Source organism: Haliotis rufescens, unplaced genomic scaffold, assembly GCF_023055435.1.
Source record: "Haliotis rufescens isolate VD_foot unplaced genomic scaffold, xgHalRufe1.0.p SCAF_3, whole genome shotgun sequence".
NCBI lineage: Eukaryota > Metazoa > Mollusca > Gastropoda > Lepetellida > Haliotidae > Haliotis > Haliotis rufescens.
The window spans coordinates 12,871,614-12,894,239 of record NW_025964001.1 but is presented as its reverse complement, the minus strand read 5'-3'; the positions used below and the strand labels follow the sequence as shown (position 1 = coordinate 12,894,239).

Here is a 22,626-nt window from a genome sequence, read left to right as displayed (position 1 = left end):
TCAGGTCAAACATTCACCATTACATATGACTGTGATAGATTACATGATGTGTGATGATCAACATCCGCGGTAACATAATAGTTTGAAATTAGGATTTTGTTAATAATGTGTTTAGTTCAGGAAATTTGATAATGAATTACTTTCCCTTTCGTGTTTATGGGTAAAAAATCCGATACAATTTCATCTTATTTGCACCTATGACTAAACACCTATCTGTAACTGGCTTCGTTCACCATAGCTCACAGGGCGTTAACTTCGTGATTAAATTGCTTGTCCCGCCAGGGGTGTGGGGTAGCCAAGTGGTTAAAGCGTTGGCTCGTCACGACGAAGACCCGTGTTCGGATCCCCAAATGGGTACAATGTGTTAAGGCCCATTTTCCGATGTCCCCGCCGTGATATTGATGGAATATTGCTAAAAGCGGCGGAAAACCATACTCACTCATTCACTCACTCACTCGATTCCCGACATGGGTACATTATAAGGCCCATTTGAGTCTCCACCGTGATATTGCTAATATTGCTAAAAGTGGCGTAAAACAATACCCATTCAATCATAATTCACGCTGTTGTTTATGTTTAAACTAATTATATAATTTCAAAATAAGTTAGGACGGGGTTTGTAGCCAACAAAAGAAAGATAATATGTAACTATTGACTGATGAGCGTTGACTTATTGTCATCTTAAAAGACGTAGAAATCATGATGGATTTAGTACAATGTATTGAGATGAAGTACAAACACAAAGACATACATGCATGTTTTATACCAAAAGCTAAAACCTTACAGCTGAGATACGTGATCATACACAAGTTAACAACACTAATAGTAAATTCAAATCAGCACTTATATACAACTGGCTCGATTAAAATACACAGAGGGTATTAAATGTACACGGGTATCAATTGCCACGACGCCAGTCTAACAGATTAACGGACATCGGCTCAAACCACCCGTTATGTTGACAGCTGACACCGGCTTTTGATCCTGTCGTTCTGAAGTTCCCGAATTTCTCACAGAGGAAATGCATCATGAGCGACATATAAGTGAGATGCGTCCAAGCGCGGACGTCGGAGTAGGGAACATCGGCCCGGGTAGTCTTTCAGCCCAAGCGGCGAGCCAAGACTGGTATTTGTGTCTCTCAACAAACTTTAATCCGATGCTAGGGATAAGCATTAAAACGAAGATGATAAAAGGACCACCGTGATAAGGTGAAGTGTTCGCACTTAAAGAGTGTGAGTGAGTGAGTTGGGTTTAACGCCGCTTTTAACAGTATTCCAGTTATATCACGGCGTGTCAGCTTAATGTGGGAGGAAAGCCCGAAGTGATGCAGGTCTCAGACGTTTACCACTTCGGTGAAACCCACGAGCACGGGTATGGTGCTGACAAACCTAGAAACATAATTGGGGCGAACCGGGATTCGAACCCACAATCATAGGTTTCTGGCGTGCCCAAGGGACGCAACTCTGCACAGCGAATCGCGGCGCCTTAGACGACTGGGCCACCCGTGCCCCCTCGCACTTAAAGAAGACATTCTATATAGAATAAATGACCAAGTGATAATTTAGTTACCACCTAAAAGGTAAATATAAGATAGCTACGCGACTAATCGCAAAGAACAATGAAGAACGAAACGTGGTTTATTTCACGATAAACCATTGTTCTATAATGACGTCATTTCTGGAGATTCGAACATGCGAGGAAAGTGTCTTGTGAGTTTTTCCTATAGATGTAGCTGGACAGCGCAGATAAACGCAATGGCCACACGATCGCACCCAAAAGTTGGAGCGATATTACAATCCACATTGGGAGAAAAGGAGCAGCTTATCGACATGAAAATTGTGAGAATACCAAACTTAACCCCCCTGTACACAAAATGGAGTTGTCCGACATTGCCGAGGTCGGATTGTATTCGGGGAGTCATCATTATTTTAAAACATGTAAATATTTCTAAAGCGTGCACAATTTACTGACATCCTTAAAAAGGCTGTACATAGTGGTAATAATAATAATAATTGATGTGTAAAGTGCCTAATATCCATCGACAGTTCCTCACTGGCGCTGTGACAAAGTTAAAAAGTAATGTCTATGTACATATGCCAACAATCAGGAGATCTATAGAAAAGCTGAGGTGAAGAAGTGGGTTTTGAGGAGAGACTTAAACGTTTCCTTAGAAGCAGAATTTCTCAGATTCAAAGGCAAAGAGTTCCATAACTTTGGACTGCAAAAGGAGAAGGCACGGTCAGACATAGCAGAAGTAGACAGAGGCTGATACAGTAGAGTTCCACCAGAGGATTAGAGAGCACGCTCTGGAGAGTACAGGGATATAAGATCTTTGAGATAGTCTGGATAGTCGCTCTTGTTGAGGCAGTCGTGAGTGATGATACATATCTTATAGTTTATACGAAAGGAGACTGGAAGCCAATGTAGTGCTTTGAGGACAGGACTGATGTGATTGGATCTTGGAACTTTAGAGATGAATCTAGCTGCAGAGTTCTGAATGCGTTGTAGCTTTGATATGGCTTTCATGGGAAGATTAGCATACAATGCATTGCAGTAATCTAGTTTGGAGGTGACAAGACATTGCATCAACAATTTAACTGTTGGAGTATCAAGTAGATGGCGGACTTTACTGATGTTATAGATGCTATGGTAGCATGCTCTGCTGGTTAGTGAAATATAAGTGTCCATGGCCATTGTTGAATCAAAGGTGATTTCCAGATTACGGGCACTGGCAGTTGGGTACACAGTGGTATCACCAATATGAAGTAATACAGAGTCAGGGTGAAGCTTTCTGACTTTCTGTCGTGAACCAAGGATTAAAAACTCAGTCTTCTCTTCACTGAGTTTGGGATAATTGAAGCTCATCCAGGATGGTATGTCATCAATACAGCGCTCAAGGGCGGCGATGTTCAGAGACAGTTCGGAAGTTTTAAAGGAAATGTAGATCTGGTTATCTTCCACATAGAGGTGGAAGTTACGAGCAAGTTTCTGGATGATATCACCAATTGGCAGGATGTAAATTGTGAATAGCAGAGGTCCAAGGACTGAACCCTGTGGTAGACCATAGTGACTTTTGCATGTTGTAGAATGACGATCATGGATCTTAACAGACATGGTCTGGTCAGACAGGTAGGACTTGATCCACTGGAGAGCTGTTCCCCGAATGCCATTTGTGTGTTGAGTCTGTGTAATAAAATTGCGTGATCAATAGTATCAAAAGCAGATGAGAGGTCAAGGAGAACAAGAAGAGTGGTTTTCCGCTGCCCAAAAGATGTCATGATGTCGTTGTGGACCCAAACGAGTGCTGTCTCAGTACTGTGACTTGACTTGTATGCAGACTGGAATTTTTCACCGAGATTGTTTTGTTTCAGATGATGTTGTTGCTGCACAGCGACAATCTTTTCCAGGCATTTAGACACGAACGAGAGATTGGACGCAGGTCTAAAGATTTTGAAATTGTCGGGATCCAAACCAGGTTTTATGATGATGGGAGTGACATGAGCATGTTTCAGTTCACTTGAGAACTTGCCATGAGACAGAGACGTGTTGATAATGTCCCACATAGAAGGTGTCACGTGATCCATTATGGTCTTGAATAGCCAGGTAGGAACTGGGTCAAGTGAAGACATCTTGGATGGAGCATGCTTGATAATGTCCGATACGACTATCAAAGAAACGTGACTGAAGGAGGTTATTTCATTTCCAGAAAAAGAGTTGTCGTCAGGGCATAGACTAGATTCAGAAGATTCCTGGCGTTTCTCATTCAAAATAATCCTGATTTTCTGTAGCTTAAAAAATGATGTAAATTCATTTGCCAATGAATAATCATCATCACATTCCGGAAGTGTTACTTTTGGAGTCCCTTCCAACAAACCGTTTAGAAGTGAAAAAAGTTCCCGTCTGTTTGTTTTGTTACGGGTGATATTATCAGAGATGTATTTTTGTTTTGCACTTCTAAGCGCACTGTTTACTTCATTTCTGGCTGATTTGTAGACCTGGCGATGAATCTCCAGCTTGCTTTTGCGCCATGTTTTCTCTTGATTGCTGCTTCTTCTTCCGGATGTTATCATCATACCAGTTGGTATTTGGACGCAGTATCACAGAGCGTTTCTTGAGTGGGGCATGGTTGTCCAAGATGGTAGTAAGAAGGCCTTTGAAAGAAGTAAACTTACCATCAACATCCTCAAACTGACTGACTTTGCTCATGACATCTTCAGTATCCAAGTCATGAGTGAACAAAGACAGCTCAATGTTTCTAGTCTACTGTAGGTAAATAATTTCCGAACAGGTTCAGGTTTGGATATCTGGACACTGATATCAATGAGAAAATGATCCGAGATCTGATTGTCAATGACATCATTCACTGTTAGAAAGTTATCTTTATCTGGACTTATAACGAGATCTAGAGTGTGTCCATGTTTGTGGGTGGAGTCAGATACATGCTGGCGCAGATTGTAAGAGGTAAGCAGCTGTCCAAACTATTTGAGAAAAGTTTTCAATATGTTTGTCAACATGGATGTGAAATCTCCTGTGATAAGAAGATGCCCATGATCTGTTGCTGCACTTTCAAGAAAATCAGAAAATTCTGTAAGAAACAAGTCATTAGTGAGTTTGTTTTCTTTGATGGAGGTGGTCGATACACTGTGTGAAGTCTAAGTACATAATTTTGGATGGATGCAATAACACTGAGATTCTCAAAAGAGTTGAAAGTTTCAACCTTTGTAATCTTGACATTGATTGAACATTTGTGTATTATTGCAACACCGCCGCCACGTCCACTGACCCGTGTCAGTTTAGAGTTACTATGTCGTAGGACTGGGGAACAAGTTCAGCAACAGCAGAATTGTCATTTTGAGTTAACCATGTTTCTGTCAAAACAAAACTATCATAGTCCTTTTCCAGGATGAGGTCGTGAAGAGACAACGTCTTATTTCTGACGGATTGAACATTTTGAACTCCAAACCTAAGAGCCTTCGGTGGATATTTGTCTGTTCAGTTCACATGAAGAGACACATCAATTAAGTTGTTGAAATTAACACCATTTCTGGATGAGAGAGAAACGTTTTTTGAAAAAAACCTGGTGAAGACAAAACTGGTGTTCGATGTTTTCCGCCACGACGGCCACGTCATGTTGCAGGTTTATCATTTATCTTGAGCTGTTTTAGTTTAGTCCACAGATTTGCATCAAGTCTATCACATGTATAACTTCTCAGTTGAAGGCAAGTGGCTCTGAACAGAGGATAGTCAGTGATTGCTCCCATTGTTCTAAAACAATAGGTAGGGTCCCCAGTGGTGAGCTCACCCAAGCCAGCCCCAGTGAAACTCTCAGTCAATATTGTCACAAAAATCACTTCGAAAATCACAAAAAGCATTCTCTTGGTCAACAGATATTCAAGATAGTTTGTGAGAGTGCTGTCATGCTGCCTCATAGCGCAAGGGACACTACTCTAACACCAACTCTTGATATCTCATCGTTGTCTGTTGTACAACAAAATACTGCAGGGAGAATAAACCTCGCGCCTCTAAAATAACAACCCGAGGGAAGTAAACATTTAAGGAACATAAACAATACAAATACGAGGGAGCGTCCCTCAATCTGGACCTCCCAAAATTTTCTGTTGTGTATGTACATTGTTTATGCGCAACACTTATTCCAGAAACTCCACCCTGAGGTCAGTTACCCCTTGGAATATCTCTCTGTATATATACACGAATATTACCACGTTTTGGTGATTCGAAGTTTGTTAACCATATGTATATTACATGGAGACGTACAGAGAATGTTAGAGACAGAATCGTAAGTCAGTTAAAAAACAATTTTAACATAGAAAAATATTAATCATCAGTGATGAATTAACAGAGCATTTATTCTCTATACATCTTCTTAAAAGACTTTTGATTTTTAAAAAACTATCTCTGCAAACAATGTTTAAGTCGCATCCAGAATACATGTCTATCTTCCTCCTCGTCTGGCCACGTGATATAGGTAGTCGTCTGAAAGAGGGCATACAGTGATGACGTCATGTTTCGGGCCTCAATGTTTTCAAGCAGCACCACCACCACGTAGCCCTCGTCCTTCTCCAGAGCTCGTTTCTGGATCAGAGCTAGTTCAAACTGACACCATGGACTCAGAATGAAAGAATTAGACAGCACCATGATGACGTTTCTGCTATTATCCAAATTGGTTACAATGTTATCAACTATATATTCCCCAGGAATAAAGTCTCTCTCGTGGATACACAGCTTAAAGTTGGCTTCCTCTTCAATCCTTGGTATGATATTATTCCTTACCCATCTTGAATCATCCTCACAATAAAGCACAAAAGCATCATACATGTATCTCTCTTCATCAACTTGCTTCCTCTTTTTGTATCTCAACATGTGGATATAATAGCGAATGCGCCAACGTAATCTATAGGCAATAGAGATAACGACTATCAACACTATTGAAACTAATGAAAGACCATAGACTATGGGAAACAAATAAGGTGAGATTCGACACGTCTCTTCTGAGACATTAGCATCAATCAGAAGCGTTGATTGGAGGTTCAATGGATATCCACATCGATATGACTCTGGGAAGTTCATAAATTTACTTTTATCTGCCTTTGCCCATGTAACAAACCAAAGGTTAGCACAAGTACAGACAAAATTATTGAAAGCCAAATTCACTTTTGACAATTGCTCTCTGATTGGAATAGAAAATAAAGCTTCACTGACGACCTGGATGGCATTTTGTGAGAGGTTCAGAGTTTTGAGTTTTGTCAAGTTGGCGAACACTCCTGGATCTAATGACATAATTCGGTTGCCATGAAGATCTATATATGTTAGTTGATGGAAGTTCGATATTACATTTGGAAAAAAGAATAACTGACACCTTGGCATTCGTAGCACCTCTATTTTGTCAAGGCCAGAAAGGAGTGCTTTTAGATAGCTATTGTTCAAATAGATCATAGAGTTGTAGGACAGGTCCAACCATGTAACGCCCGTACACCCTCTCAGTGCCTTTGGGTTAAAAATGTAATCCAAATAACCAAATTTAACAATGCCTGCCAGATAAAGCTTTTTAACAGCACTATTATTAATTGCATATTCCTCAAGCACCTCATTGGTTGAGTATATTCTGAAAGCATTATTAAAAGAAATGTATTGAAGGTTTGATAATGATGAAAATGTATCTGAATGAATCCTTAACAGAAAATTGTTTTCTAAACTGATGTGTTCCAAATCTGTGAGACATTTCATACTAACATTTGATATATATCCTATGGCATTTATACGCAAATCTAAAAATCTAAGTTGTGAATAATTCGTATGAACACAAAATCTGGGAAGCTCTGTCAGGGAGTTTGAATGGAACGAAATGTAAGTCAAATACCAGGGAACATCAGCTGTTGTCCAAGAAATGTAATTATTAGCAACATTTAAAACACGCAGTGACTTCAGGCGAGATATCACTGAAAAATTCAATTGTAGGAATTGAGCATGTTCGATTGAAAGATTCTTTAATTTGAGTCGCGAAAGCCCACGCACAAAATCGTCTGTAAGATTCCTCAAATATCTGTTATTTGATACATCAATAGATCGAACTGTATTTTGCAAACTGTGAAATGATTTCTGAAGAACCTCTTCATGCACATTGTTGTATCTAAGATCAAGAACCTCCAGCCATTTCATATCTTGAAAAGCATCAGCAGAAATGTCTGTGATACTGTTGTTTCGAAGAATTAAGTCTTTTAACTGTGTGATATTTCGCAATGTTTTTCTTGTAATCCCACTGAGATAGTTTGAAGAAAAGTTCAGAGATGTTGTTGAAGTTTGTAAATCCGGAATACTTGTAAGATTCATTCCCCTATTTGTGCAAATGACACAGTTTGGAGAACATTTACACAGATTTTGGAAACACTCTGTAAACACCTTTCCACATGATACATACTCTTCTTCATCAACATTTGTTAGCGATGCAGCTGTACAAATTGTTATCCAAAGAACGATCCAACAGCCATTAGCCATGATGTGTAGAAGCGTCTCCACATATACCCTGTAAAAAAAACACTTAAAAGTAGTAAAATGTAAATAGCAGTAAATATATGATAGAGGGTTGCCGACATCCATACACATTTAATACCAAAAATGAATTGAATTGTTTGATAGGCATTAATAAATTTGTCATTTGTGCATTGTTTGGGTTTCATTGATGTGGTAAGAATGGAAAAATCGACAAAAGAAAAAACTTATTGGGTTATAAAATCCTTGGGTTTTCATTTGCATGTCATCACAGTCTTACAGCAAGAGAACAGCGAAAACATGCCACGCCTGACGGAAGCCAAACGCAACAACGCCATCGACCAACTGCATACATGATAATCATCTTCAGCTGTAGCCAGGTTTATCCACGTAGCACCAAGCACCATTACAAGACTGGAACCGTTATCAGACACCAGGCAACACGTGACCTTCCTTGATCCGATCGAATACGTGTGACTACTGGAGCACAGGTAGCACAGGTATTCGCTCTAGTCGTTCGAGGTGTCATTTTGAGGGACCTGCATAGTCGGCTGCAACGTCAAAGGTGTCAAGGTCACAGAGTATGGCCACAACCGCGATTGGAACACGTTTGGTTTAGTCACGTTTTATGGTTAGCCGTGCTGGTGGCAGACGTCGTGTTTACAAGCGTGGCTGGGAACGTTATGCACGAAACTGCAGACTTGGTGGTGGTAGTGTAATGATAAGGGCGGGTATCTACACTGGTAGAACACACTTGGTGCAAGTTATGGCGAATTTATGGGCTCAACGTTACACGGATGAGAGTTTTCGGCCACACGTCCTTCTCATTATGCAATATTGTGCTATATGAAACCCACATCAATGAAAATGAGGTGGGCCAATTTTGAACAATAGATTGTCACTTGTTGATTAATTATAAGATATATAAAATAAACATCTAAAATCACTTTTTCGTTGTATTTTGGCAGAGTTGATAATTTAAAAAAACAAAGATATCTATTATTACCAATAAAATGCCTCCATGTCGTGTCAGTTTAATAGTGATAAATATCTATATCTGACATAGGGCAATAAAAGAGGCTTTGTAAATTCGTGATGCGTTCAAGCTGTGCGGTTTTATACTCTCTTTGTGTTTAAAATACATAAGTAATATCGCATTTGACATATTTTAACGCAACCGCCTGATAATCTTGAATTAATTTGATATGTACCGCAGCATGTTAGTTCGAAACGAGGACATGAGTATCAAGTCACAACTATAACTGCCATGTAGGAATGTCTGATCAGAACAAATCGCCAGTGCCTCCTAGATGCTGTTAGAGTGAGTGAGTGAGTGAGTTTAACGCCGCTTTTAACAGTAGTCCAGTTATATCACGGCGTGTCAGCTTAATGTGGGAGGAAAACCCGAAGTGATGCAGGTCTCAGACGTTTACCACTTCGGTGAAACCCACGAGCTCGGGTATGATGCTGACAAACCGGGATTCGAACCCACAATCATAGGTTTCTGGCGTGCCCAAGGGACGCACAGCGAATCGCGGCGCCTTAGACGACTGGGCCATCCGTGCCCCCGACATGGTGTTAGGGGCGTGTATAATAGGGACCTATTGTCGTCTACGCTGTGGGTGGGGGGTCGTAAAATCGTACCCGCTCACTCATTCAGAGTATGTCGCTGGGATATTGCTGACCGATATGCTTAACACACATTCGCTGCCTCACACATTTATGTGATAAGGGTCAGCTTCTGTTGAATAATGTACAAGGTCTGTTGCCGATGCTAATGAACCTTTAGAAGCATTATCAATCGTGCCTGTCAGACATTCATTGAGGCGAACGAGGGGAACGTACTGACTACTAATATTTTAGTTGGACAGTTACTTGCAAATCACTGGTACCTCTTCCTTTAGTAATAGTTAGTTTAAACCAACAGAACTATTTAACATACCTGCAGCTATGTCTGTAAGTGAAGCATCAACGGCGATGTTGAATACACTCTGAAAATTGTATAGATATCAAGCCATGCGTTACACATACGTCCCGAGCGCTAAATGAGCCCTGAGGTGTCATGCTGATGTGATATTCATGCCCATTTCCTCGTCACTTATCATATCTTTATGACTGAACAAACATTGCTCATCCAGGCATCATTACTGTTGCAGCTGTTCTCAGCCTGGTAACAACACACGCACGCACGCACGCACGCACGCACGCACGCACGCACACAATCTTTGCCAAAAAGCTGTATCCGTACTTTGACAAACCATACACTAAGCACGAGCATAGGTATGGTGCTTGACAAATCGTATTCATTCGAACCTAAGTGGGGGCGGTGGGGTAACCTAGTGGTTAAAGCGTTGGCTCGTCACGCCGAAGACACGGGTTCGATGCCAGCCGGTTTCCCCCGCCGTGATATTGCTGGAATATTGCTAAAAGCGGCATAAAGCCATACTCACTCACTCACGCAAACCTGAAGTCTTCGGGTTTTGGCACGCGTAAGGAACACAACGTAGCAGACGACTGCACCTCGGCTTCGCTACAATAACGTCAACATGAAATATGCGTTTGACAAACCGTTTGGTAATGATTAAAAATAGAAAATAACTGCAAGCAAACTTGTGTCTTTCTGATATTGATAGAAGACGAGTGACACTGACTAGCTGATGTAGATGTAAAGGTACAGTTGCGAGAACAAAAGGGCTAGGTGAATAAAAAAAGGCGTCTAAATGTTTCAGAACACAGCCAACTATTCGAGCCCCACTACTACAAACGTAATGTGAATAGTTTATGTGTCTCAACTTGCCTCTGAAATCACAGGAAAGCACAGCCTTAGCGTCCGTGCATTGATGTATAAAGTATACTCTTCAAAAAAAGAAACTTGACACTGACTTTCAAAATGTAATATAATGCGATTGTTTCAAAATAGGACAAAGAAACCATAATTGAAACACTGTTTGAAGATCAATGTACACAATGTTCAAAACCTAGACCTAGACACACCTAGACAAACACACGTAAACGATACAGTTACTGTCACAGGGGTACAGAAAATGACAGTATCGGTTGCATCCACCACGTGCATCAATCACTGCTTGACACCGACGACCCATAGATGCAATCAAGTTGTCAATAACAAGCTGTTGGATGTGCTGCCATTCATGCTGAAGTGCATCAAGAAGCGCCGGAAGTGTTTTGGGCGGTGGATTCCTTCTGCGAACGCGTCGATCCAACTCGTCCCACAGATGCTCAATCGGGGACAAATCTGGTGACCGGGATGGCCAAGGTAATGTCTGGATGTTGTTGTGCTGTAAGAAGTCCTGACAAACACGTGCAATATGCGGTCGAGCGTTGTCCTGCTGGAACTGTCCGCCATGAACGTTGACGTGAGGAAGAACGTAAGGCTGTAGGATCAAGTCTTTGTAACGCACACCTGGGACTCGTCAGTAAACAGTACATTTCTCCACCTTGCACGTGCCCATCTAACACTCTGTTGGCACCAAGACAGACGGTCCGCCAGATGACGTGGGGTAATACATGACGTCGAACAGGTCTTCGTGCAATAAGTCCAGCCTCCCTGAGTCTGTTGCGTACCGTTTGATCTGATATTCTGCGTACCCCAGGGATCTGTGTGGTTGTAGACGTGGCTGTGGTAGTGCGGTCTCGGAGGTGTCGCAGCCGGATGTATCGATCTTGTGCTTGGGTTGTCACCCTTGGTCTTCCTGACCTTGGTCTGTCGTCAACTCTGTTGGTGTTGTTGTATCGGGTCCACAGTGCGGAGATTGTCAGTCTGGATACGCCAAAGTGCCTGGCCACTTCTTGCTGAGTTGCTCCAGCTTGTAATCTCCTAATGGCGTTGTTCCGTTGAGCCGCATTCAGTCTTGGCATTCTGTCACCGCCTCTACTGCCGTTATAAGGACTGTATGAACAGCCGTTGATTTGGATTTTTATACCCATTCAGCAGGGGGGCCTGCATGCCTAAATGCAGGATCCTGTGCTGCACGTTTTTTACAGGCGGTTGCGTTTGGATGAAGCTGTAAAATTGATCCCCAAACGCCACGTTTATGTGCTTTGCATGTGTTTTCGCGAATTATAGACACATCATCTTTCTGCTTTGGTTCTCATTTAATGTAATTATTTTAGATATTTGTCAAAAAGTGGTTTTACATCTATGTCAAGTTTCTTTTTTTGAAGAGTATATATAACTGCAGTGCTGTGTAACCCAAATGACACACACCCTTTGGACCTTCAGCTGTGCTGACACTGATGTAATCAGTCGTTGTAATTTTTTTATGAATAGTTACTGTCGTCAAGTAAGGAAGCAGGACATAGTTGAGTTTCACAAGGGAAGATTGTTAATCTTTTTCTTTTGAAATTCGCGTTTGCTATCAAGTTGTAGTGAATCATTGAGTATGGTTTCACGCCGCTTTTAGCAATAATACAGCGTCTTGAAACGGGAAATTCGCGTCTTGAAACAGGAAATATTACGTTTATAGAAAGAAATACATTGTTTGGAACTGAGTTGAAATTCATTCTCGGGACATATTTTGCTACGTTCTGTCAATCTTTTATACACAACGTAGAAACAAATGTATTCACAAGCGGATAGAGGTTTATTCAACAAAATAAAATTACCGACAGGAAATATTGTAATATTACTATTTTCTCTTTTGGAAATGTTTGATCTGGCGTATATATACCCTTAACAATGTAGGGGATCATGTAATATAAATGTTAATGCCAAGTATTAGAACAGAGTTACAAGCATCCTGTGCAAGAACGTTTGTGTCTGTAAAATTTAACACCCAAACAGATCCTACAGTTTGCACATGCCTCACAGCTCTACACACTTCTGATTTTAACACGTTCAAGGAAGGTCAAAAAATCTCTAGGGATCATTGTTTCTGTCAATGTTATTGATACTACTTATCAAACAGTTATAATTTACTTCATTTAATTCATTTTTTGTGCATGAACTAGCGATGCGGCGTCTTGAATGCGCGGTGCGTCTACGTGCTATTGGCATGTTAGAAATTGGCATAAGTCAGCGTCCAGTGGCCAATACGTTCGATGTCTTCTGACATCTCCTCCATATTATTTTTATCATTTCGCCCCTCAAAGTTTTTATTTTGCTAATTGTATAACGGCTAATATAATACTGCTTAAAATCATGTTAAATGTCATTGCTCAACAGGTTCATCGTTGCAAACAACGCCGGAGACGCATCCAGAATAACTGTCTGTCATCCTCCTCGACAGGCCACGTGATGTAGGTTGTCGTCTGCAGCAGTGCATACAGCGATGACGTCATGTTCCGGGCGTGTATCTCCTCAAGCAGCACCACCACGAGGTACCCCTCATCTTGCTCCAGAGAACGTTTCTGAACCAGAGTCAGCTCAAACTGGCACCATGGACTCTGACTGAAACTGTCGGACAGTACCAAGGCGATGTTTCTGCTGTTATCCAAACTGTTAACAATGTTGTCAACTATGTAACGCCCAGGAGTGAAAGCTCTCTAATGAATGGATAACTTTAATTTGTCATAAATTTCAATTTTTTGGCAGCAGGTTACTTCCGTATCTACCCAGAATCATCTTCACAATACAGAACAAATGCATCATAGATGAATCTTTCCTCTCTTTCTTCTATTCGCTGTCTCTGTTTACATCTCATCATGTAAACACAATAGCGGATGTGCCAACTTAAGCTATAGACAATGGAGATAACGACTATTAACACTATTGAAACTATGGAAAAAAACAGAGATTACGGGAAACTGATAAGGTGAGATCCGACACGTCTCTTCAGACACATCAACTATATATTCCCCAGGAATAAAGTCTCTCTCGTGGATACACAGCTTAAAGTTGGCTTCGTCTTCAATCCTTGGTATGATATTATTCCTTACCCATCTTGAATCAGCTTCACAATAAACCACAAAAGCATCATAGATGTATCTCTCTTCATCAGCTGTCTTCCTCTTTTTGTATCTCAACATGTGGATATAATAGCGAATGCGCCAACGTAATTTATAGGCAATGGAGATAACGACTATCAATACTACTGTAGCAGTGGAAAGACCATAGGCAATGGGAAAAACACGTGGGATCCGACACGTCTCTTCGGAGACATTAGCATCAATCAGAAGCGTTGATTGGAGGTTCCATGGATATCCACATCGATATGACTCTGGGAAGTTAGTAAATTTACTTTTATCTGCCTTCACCCATGTAGCAAACCAAAGACTAGCACAAGTACAGACAAAATCTACGCCTTCGTGGTCTAGTGGAAGAGTGTCCGCCCGGAGAGCGGAAGGTCCAGGGTTCGATCCCCGGCCGCGTCATACCAAAAGACGTTAAAAGATGGTACTTGTTGTTACCCTGTCTGGCGCTCGGCATTAAGGGGCTAAAACAAGGACTGGTCGGCTCGGAGTCAGTATACTGTGTCTGAGTGGGGTATTCATGTTAAACTGCGGCATGGTATCTCAGTGGGCTAGCACTATAAATCGGCATCTGTCCGGACTAGTACAAGCAGCTACACACACACACACACGTGCATGTACGTCGCTATATAAATGCAATATTCTTGGACGCGACGTTAAACTCAATTACACCTCACCTCACCTACAGACAAAATCCTTAAAAGCCAAATACACTTTTGACAATTGCTCTCTGATTGGTATAGAAAATACAACTTCACTGACGACCTGGATGGCATTTTGTGAGAGGTTCAGAGTTTTGAGTTTTGTCAAGCTATTGAACACACCAGGATTTAATGACACAATTCTGTTTCCATGAAGATCTATATATGTAAGTTGATGGAATGTAGATATGACACCTTGGCATTCTCAGAACCTTCCGTGTTTGAAGATCACAAAGAAGTGTGTCGAAAAAGCTATCGTTAAAGTTCATCATTGTATTGTACGATAGGTCCAAGTATGTAAGTTCCGTGCATCCTCTCAGTGTGTTTGGGTGAACAACATCCCCAAATTAAATGAATTTAGCAATGCCTGCGAGGTAAAGTGCTTTAAAAACACTGTTATTAAATGCATATGCTTCTAGTCGTGCGTTGTTTCTGAAAACTTTGTTTAATGAAAGAACACTAATGTTTGGTAATGACGAAAAAGTATCTGTCTGAATCAAAATCAATGAATTACCAACTAGTATTAGGTATTTCAAGGCTGTAGGACAATTCAAACTACTATTTGACAAAGAGACGTTGTGATAAATGTCTATATGTTGAAGTTGTGAATGATTGGTATGAACACGAAACATTTGGGATCTCTGTCAGGAAGTTTGAATGTAAATAAATAGACTTCAGGTGTTGGGGTACAAGAGCTGGCACCCAAGATATGTAGTTATTAGCAAGACGTAGGACGCGTAATGAAAACACGTAAAAATACAAATGTCTGATTTGACAAAATTCAATATTTAGACTGTTTCCATTCAGTTGGTTGGTTGGTTTGTTGTTTTACGCCGCACTCAGCATTATTCCAGCTATATGACAGCGGTCTGTAAGTAATCGAGTCTGGACCAGACAATCCAGTGATTAATATCATGAGCATCGACCCACGCAATTGGGATTGATGACATGCATCAACCAAGTCAGCGAGCCTGACCACCCGATCCCGTTAGTCGCCTTTTACGACAAGCATAGTCGCCTTTAACGGCAAGCATGGGTTGCTGAAGACCTATTCTACCCCGGAATCTTCACGGGTTGTTTACATTCAGGCGTGTATGTCTACGTACAAAATCCTCTGTGATATTGCGAACATTTATGTTACTTGACACGTCAAGTATTCGAATTTTACTCTGTAAACTGTAAAAGCATTCCTGAAGAACATCTTCAGGGACACTGCTGTATCTTAGGTCGAAAGGTCCAGCCTTAACATGTCTTGGAACGCATCACCAGAAATGTATGTGATACTGTTGTTACGAAGAAATAGGATTTTCAACTGTGTGATGTTTCGAAATGTAGCTCCTGTTATCCTTCCCAGATAGTTTGATGTATAGTTCAGAAACTCTATTGTAGGGTTTAAATTGGGTATCCTTGTGAGTCTCCTTCCCCTATTTGTGCAACTGACACAATAACAATAATTATAAAGAGAACCCTTGCACAAGGTTTTGAAACACTCTGTTGTCACGTTTCCACTTCTTCTTCAATGAATTTTGTTTGCGGTATAGTAACGCCGAGTGTACAAACTTTAATCCAAAGAACGATCCTACAGCCATGTGTCATTGTGTGTCCACAGCTGTCTATAAAATGAGAAAAGTATTGTCATATCCAAACATTTACCCTGTGAGTGAGGTTTAGTTTAACTTCGCTTTAAACACTATTTTCATTTTATCAGTGGGTGATAAAAATATAAGAAATTAACATCACATAGGCAATATCTCGGTCATATGGCGACGCTTTTAGTTCTCACGGTGTGTCTCTATGTGGGGAATTCCTAATACAGAATAGAATCCTAACGACCACCGGACCATTACAAACACACATCGAGTTGCTGCACCAAGATAATTTGGTTCATCCTTGTTCCTACATTTATCAACTAATAGTTTGAACTAGTAAATAACGTATTTATAAAATAATCCAAAATAATCTGAAACCACGTGTCACTGACAATTAACGAAGTCACTCGATCTTGACCATTGTAGATGCGATCAATGTCAACCTACATGAACCTAAGCACGTTAAACATTCACATAGCAGGCGTATTGTACTTAGTTGATGGCTCCAAATAATACTTTGTATCACTTGAAGTGCACTTTATCATCAACGGTGTCTTTGTGCAATAATCTTATTTCACAAGCCATTTATGTTACCCTGTGCCAGGTAATATATTACTGTTGAGTGATGGGTGTTGGCTTATTTTTCATCTTAAAAAATGCAGAAAACGTGATAGATTCAGCACAATTTATTGAGATGAAGAACAAATAACACAATTACATACATGCATGGTATAAACCAAAAATACTAAGCTAAAACTTTAAGGATTTAAGTAATTAAGTCGGATTAGGAAAATCGGTCCTAATCGGTAGTCCTTCAACCAAAGCGGCGAGCCAAGACTGGTATTTGTGTCTCTCAACAAACTTTAATCCGATGCTAGGGATAAGCATTAGAATTAAGATGAGTAAAAGGACCACCGTGATAAGGTGCAGTGTTTGCACTTCAAGAAGACGTTCTATATACAATAAAGGCCCAAGTGATAATTTAGTTACCACCTAAAAGGTAAATATAAGATAGCTACGCGACAAATCGCAAAGAACAATGAAGAACGAAACGTGGTTTATTTCACGATAAACCATTGTTCTATAATGACGTCATTTCTGGAGATTCGAACATGCGCGCGCGACTTGATGACGTCGTAAACTGGACGACGTTATTTTTGAGAGGAAATAGTCTTATGAGTTGTTCCCCATAGATGTAGCTGGACAGCGCAGATTAATGCAATGGCCACACGATCGCACCCAAAAGTGGGAGCGATATCACACTGGGAGAAAAGGTGCAGCTAATCGACGTGAAAATTGTGAGAATACCAAACTTACCCCCCTCTACACAATATGGAGCTGTCCGACATTGCCGAGGTCGGATTGTATTCGGGGAGTCATCATTATTTTAAAACATGTAAATATTTTTAAAGCGTGTACAATTTACTGACATCCTCGAAAGAGTTGTACATAGTATTGATATCTCATCGTTGTTTATCATACAACAAAACACTGCAGGGAGAATAAACCACTCGGGGCTGCGCGTCTCGTGGTTTATCTCCTTGCAGTGTTTTATTGTACGACAACTCACTCCCACTCGTCGTTTATTTCTAAAATTACAACCCGAGGGAAGAAAACATTTAAGGTACACAAACAATACAAATACGAGGGAGCAGTCCCTCAATCTGGACCTCTAATAATTTTCAGTTGCGTATGTACATTGTTTATGCGCAACATTTATTCCAGAAACTCCACCCTGAGGTCAGTTACCCCTTGGAATATCTCTCTGTATATATACACGAATATTACCACGTTTTGGTGATTCGAAGTTTGTTAACCATATGTATATTAGATGTACAGGTGCAGAGAATGTTAGAGACAGAATCGTAAGTCAGTTAAAAACAATTTTAACATAGAAAAATATTAATCATCAGTGATGAATTAACAGAGCATTTATTCTTTATACATCTTCTTAAAAGATTTTTGATTTATAAAAACTATCTCTGCAAACATTGTTTAAGTCGCATCCAGAATACATGTCTATCTTCCTCCTCGTCTGGCCACGTGATATAGGTAGTGCTCTGAAAGAGGGCATACAGTGATGACGTCATGTTCCTGGCCTCAATGTTTTCAAGCAGCACCACCACCACGTAGCCCTCGTCCTTCTCCAGAGCTTGTTTCTGGATCAGAGTTAGTTCAAACTGACACCATGGACTCAGAATGAAATAATTAGACAGCACCATGATGACGTTTCTGCTATTATCCAAATTGGTTACTATGTTATCAACTATATATTTCCCAGGAACAAAGTCTCTCTCGTGGATACACAGCTTAAAGTTGGCTTCGTCTTCAATCCTTGGTATGATATTATTCCTTACCCATGTGGAATCATCCTCACAATAAACCACAAAAGCATCATAGATGTATCTCTCTTCATCAACTTCCTTCCTCTTTTTGTATCTCAACATGTGGATATAATAGCGAATGCGCCAACGTAATCTATAGGCAATGGAGAAAACGACTATCAACACTATTGAAACTATTGAAAAACCATAGACTATGGGAAACACATAAGGTGAGATCCGACACGTCTCTTCTGAGACATTGGCATCAATCAGAAGCGTTGATTGGAGGTTCAATGGATATCCACATCGATATGACTCTGGGAAGTTAATAAATTTACTTTTATCTGCCTTCACCCATGTAACAAACCGAAGGTTAGCACAAGTACAGACAAAATTATTAAAAGCCAAATTCACTTTTGACAATTGCTCTCTGATTGGAATAGAAAATACAGCTTCACTGACAACCTGGATAGCATTTTGTGAGAGGTTCAGAGTTTTGAGTTTTGTCAAGTTGGTGAACACTCCTGGAGCTAACGACATAATTCGGTTGCCATGAAGATCAATTTCTTTAAGTTCCCGGAAGTTCGATATTACACTTGGAAAAAAGGATAACTGACACCTTGGCATTCGTAGCACCTCTATTTTGTCAAGGCCAGAAAGGAGTGCTTTTAGATAGCTATTGTTCAAATAGATCATAGAGTTGTAGGACAGGTCCAACCACGTAACGCCCGTACACCCTCTCAGTGCCTTTGGGTTAAAAATGTAATCCAAATAACCAAATTTAACAATGCCTGCCAGATAAAGCTTTTTAACAGCACTATTATTAATTGCATATTCCTCAAGCACCTCATTGGTTGAGTATATTCTGAAAGCATTATTAAAAGAAATGTATTGAAGGTTTGATAATGATGAAAATGTATCTGAATGAATCCTTAACAGAAAATTGTTTTCTAAACTGATGTGTTCCAAATCTGTGAGACATTTCATACTAACATTTGATATATATCCTATGGCATTTGTACGCAAATCTAAAAATCGAAGTTGTGAATAATTCGTATGAACACAAAATCTGGGAAGCTCTGTCAGGGAGTTTGAAAGGAACGAAATGTTAGTCAAATACCAGGGAACATCAGCTGTTGTCCAAGAAATGTTATTATGAGAAACATTTAAAACACGCAGTGACTTCAGGCGAGATATCACTGAAAAATTCAATTGTCGGATGTGAGCATGCTCGATTAAAAGAATCTTTAATTTGAGTCGCGAAAGCCCACGCACAAAATCGTCTGTAAGATTCCACAAATATCTGTTATTTGATACATCAATAAGTCGAACTGTATTTTGCAAACTGTGAAATGATTTCTGAAGAACCTCTTCATGCACATTGTTGTATCTAAGATCAAGAACCTCCAGCCAGTAATCCCACTTAGATAGTTTGAAGAAAAGTTCAGAGATGTTATTGAAGTTTGTAAATCCGGAATACTTGTAAGATTTCTTCCCCTATTTGTGCAAATGACACAGTTTGGAGAACATTTACACAGATTTTGGAAACACTCTGTAAACACCTTTCCACATGATACATACTCTTCTTCATCAACATTTGTTAGCGATGGAGCTGTACAAATTGTTATCCAAAGAACGATCCAACAGCCATTAGCCATGATGTGTAGAAGTGTCTCCACTTATACCCTGTAAAAAAAACACTTAAAAGTAGTTAAATGTAAATAGCAGTAAATATATGATATAGTGTTGCCGACAGCAATACACATTTAATACCAAAAATGAAATGAATTGTTTGATAGGCATTAATGAATTTGTCATTTGTGCATTGTTTGGGTTTCATTAGTGTGGTAAGAATGGAAAAATCGACAAAAGAAAAAACTTATTGGGTTATAAAAACCTTGGGTTTTCATTTGCATGTCATCACAGTCTTACAGCAAGAGAACAGCGAAAACATGCCACGGCTGACGGAAGCCAAACGCAACAACGTCATCGGCCAACTGCATACATGATAATCATTTTCAGCTGTAGCCAGGTTTATCCAAGTAGCACCAAGCACCATTACAAGACTGGAACCGTTATCAGACGCCAGGCAACACGTGACCTTCCTTGATCCGGTCGAATACGTGTGACTACTGGAGCACAGGTAGCACAGGTATTCGCTCTAGTCGTTCGAGGTGTCATTTTGAGGGACCTGCATAGTCGGCTGCGACGTCAAAGGTGTCAAGGTCACAGAGTATGGCCTCAACCGCGATGGAAAACACGTTTGGTTTAGTCACGTTTTATGGTTAGCCGTGCTGGTGGTAGACGTCGTGTTTACAGGCGTCGCGGGGAACGTTATGCACGAAACTGCAGACTTGGTGGTGGTAGTGTAATGATAAGGGCGGGTATCTACACTGGTAGAACACACTTGGTGCAAGTTATGGTGAATTTATGGGCTCAACGTTACACGGATGAGAGTTTTCGGCCACACGTCCTTCTCATTATGCAATATTGTGCTATATGAAACCCACATCAATGACAATGAGGTGAGCCAATTTTGAACAAAAGATTGTCACTTGTTGATTAATTATAAGATATATAAAATAAACATCTAAAATCACTTTTTCGTTGTATTTTGGCAGAGTTGATAATTTAAAAAAACAAAGATATCTATTATAACCAATAAAATGCCTCCATATCGTGTCAGTTTAATAGTGATAAATATCTATATCTGACATAGGGCAATAAAAGAGGCTTTGTAAATACGTGATGCGTTCAAGCTGTGCGGTTTTATACTGTCTTTGTGTTTAAAATACATAAGTAATATCGCATTTGACATGTTTTAACGCAACCGCCTGATAATCTTGAATTAATTTGATATGTACCGCAGCATGTTAGTTCGAAACGAGGACATGAGTATCAAGTCACAACTATAACTGCCATGTAGGAATGTCTGATCAGAATAAATCGCCAGTGCCTCCTAGATGCTGTTAGAGTGAGTGAGTGAGTTGGGTTTAACGCCGCTTTTAACAGTAGTCCAGTTACATCACGGCGTGTCAGCTTAATGTGGGAGGAAAACCCGAAGTGATGCAGGTCTCAGACGTTTACCACTTCGGTGAAACCCACGAGCACGGGTATGGTGCTGACAAACCCAGAAACATGATCAGGGCGAACCGGGATTCGAACCCACAATCATAGGTTTCTGGCGTGCCCAAGGGACGCAACTCTGCACAGCGAATCGCGGCGCCTTAGACGATCCGATCCGATACCTGGGCCATCCGTGCCCCCGACATGGTGTTAGGGGCGTGTATAATAGGGACCTATTGTCGTCTACGCTGTGGGTGGGGGGTCGTTAAATCGTACCCACTCACTCATTCAGAAATGACAAATGAAAATGTTGCGGAACTTTCTGTGTGTCGCTGGGATATTGCTGACCGATATGCTTAACACACATTCGCTGCCTGACACAATTATGTGTAAGGGTCATCTTCTGTTAAATAATGTACAAGGTCTGTTGCCGATGCTAATGAACCTTTAGAAGCATTATCAATCGTGCCTGTCAGACATTCATTGAGGCGAACGAGGGGAACGTACTGATTACTAATATTTTAGTTGGACAGTTACTTGCAAATCACTGGTACCTCTTCCTTTAGTAATAGTTAGTTTAAACCAAAAGAACTATTTAACATACCTGCAGCTATGTCTGTAAGTGAAGCATCAACGGCGATGTTGAATACACTCTGAAAATTGTATAGATATCAAGCCATGCGTTACACATACGTCCCGAGCGCTAAATGAGCCCTGAGGTGTCATGCTGATGTGATATTCATGCCCATTTCCTCGTCACTTATCATATCTTTATGACTGAACAAACATTGCTCATCCAGGCATCATTACTGTTGCAGCTATTTTCAGCCTGGTAACAACACACGCACGCACGCACGCACGCACGCACGCAATCTATGCCAAAAAGCTGTATCCGTACTTTGACAAACCATACACTTAGCACGAGCATAGGTATGGTGCTTGACAAATCGTATTCATTCGAACCTAAGTGGGGGCGGTGGGGTAACCTAGTGGTTAAAGCGTTGGCTC

General features: G+C 40.5%; 2 protein-coding genes across 2 annotated transcripts; both read right to left on the bottom strand.

The window, feature by feature from the left end:
- Positions 1–5,910: 5,910 nt before the first annotated feature.
- On the bottom strand, positions 5,911–8,013 carry LOC125384456 (toll-like receptor 4). The gene has a single exon (XM_048403770.1). It carries the CDS (start codon positions 8,011–8,013, stop codon positions 5,911–5,913), a length of 2,103 nt encoding a protein of 700 aa, XP_048259727.1.
- A 5,181-nt stretch (positions 8,014–13,194) lies between these two features.
- On the bottom strand, positions 13,195–21,824 carry LOC125384339 (carboxypeptidase N subunit 2-like). The gene is made up of 6 exons (XM_048403347.1): positions 21,801–21,824; positions 19,446–20,049; positions 19,015–19,112; positions 18,305–18,387; positions 13,906–14,242; positions 13,195–13,377 (listed from the first exon to the last, which is right to left on the bottom strand). Exons 1-6 carry the CDS (start codon positions 21,822–21,824, stop codon positions 13,195–13,197), a joined length of 1,329 nt encoding a protein of 442 aa, XP_048259304.1.
- Positions 21,825–22,626: the final 802 nt, after the last annotated feature.

Excerpts from the sequence above, each read along its gene's own strand:
- LOC125384456 (XM_048403770.1), bottom strand. The coding sequence starts at position 8,013 with ATGGCTAATGGCTGTTGGATCGTTCTTTGGATAACAATTTGTACAGCT.
- LOC125384339 (XM_048403347.1), bottom strand. The coding sequence starts at position 21,824 with ATGTCGGGGGCACGGATGGCCCAG. Across the intron at positions 20,050-21,800 it reads CGGGGGCACGGATGGCCCAG|GGGAAGAAATCTTACAAGTA; the intron begins GTATCGGATCGG and ends TTGCACAAATAG. Across the intron at positions 13,378-13,905 it reads GTGAAGCTGATTCAAGATGG|AAACGTTCTCTGGAGCAAGA; the intron begins GTAAGGAATAAT and ends ACTCTGGTTCAG.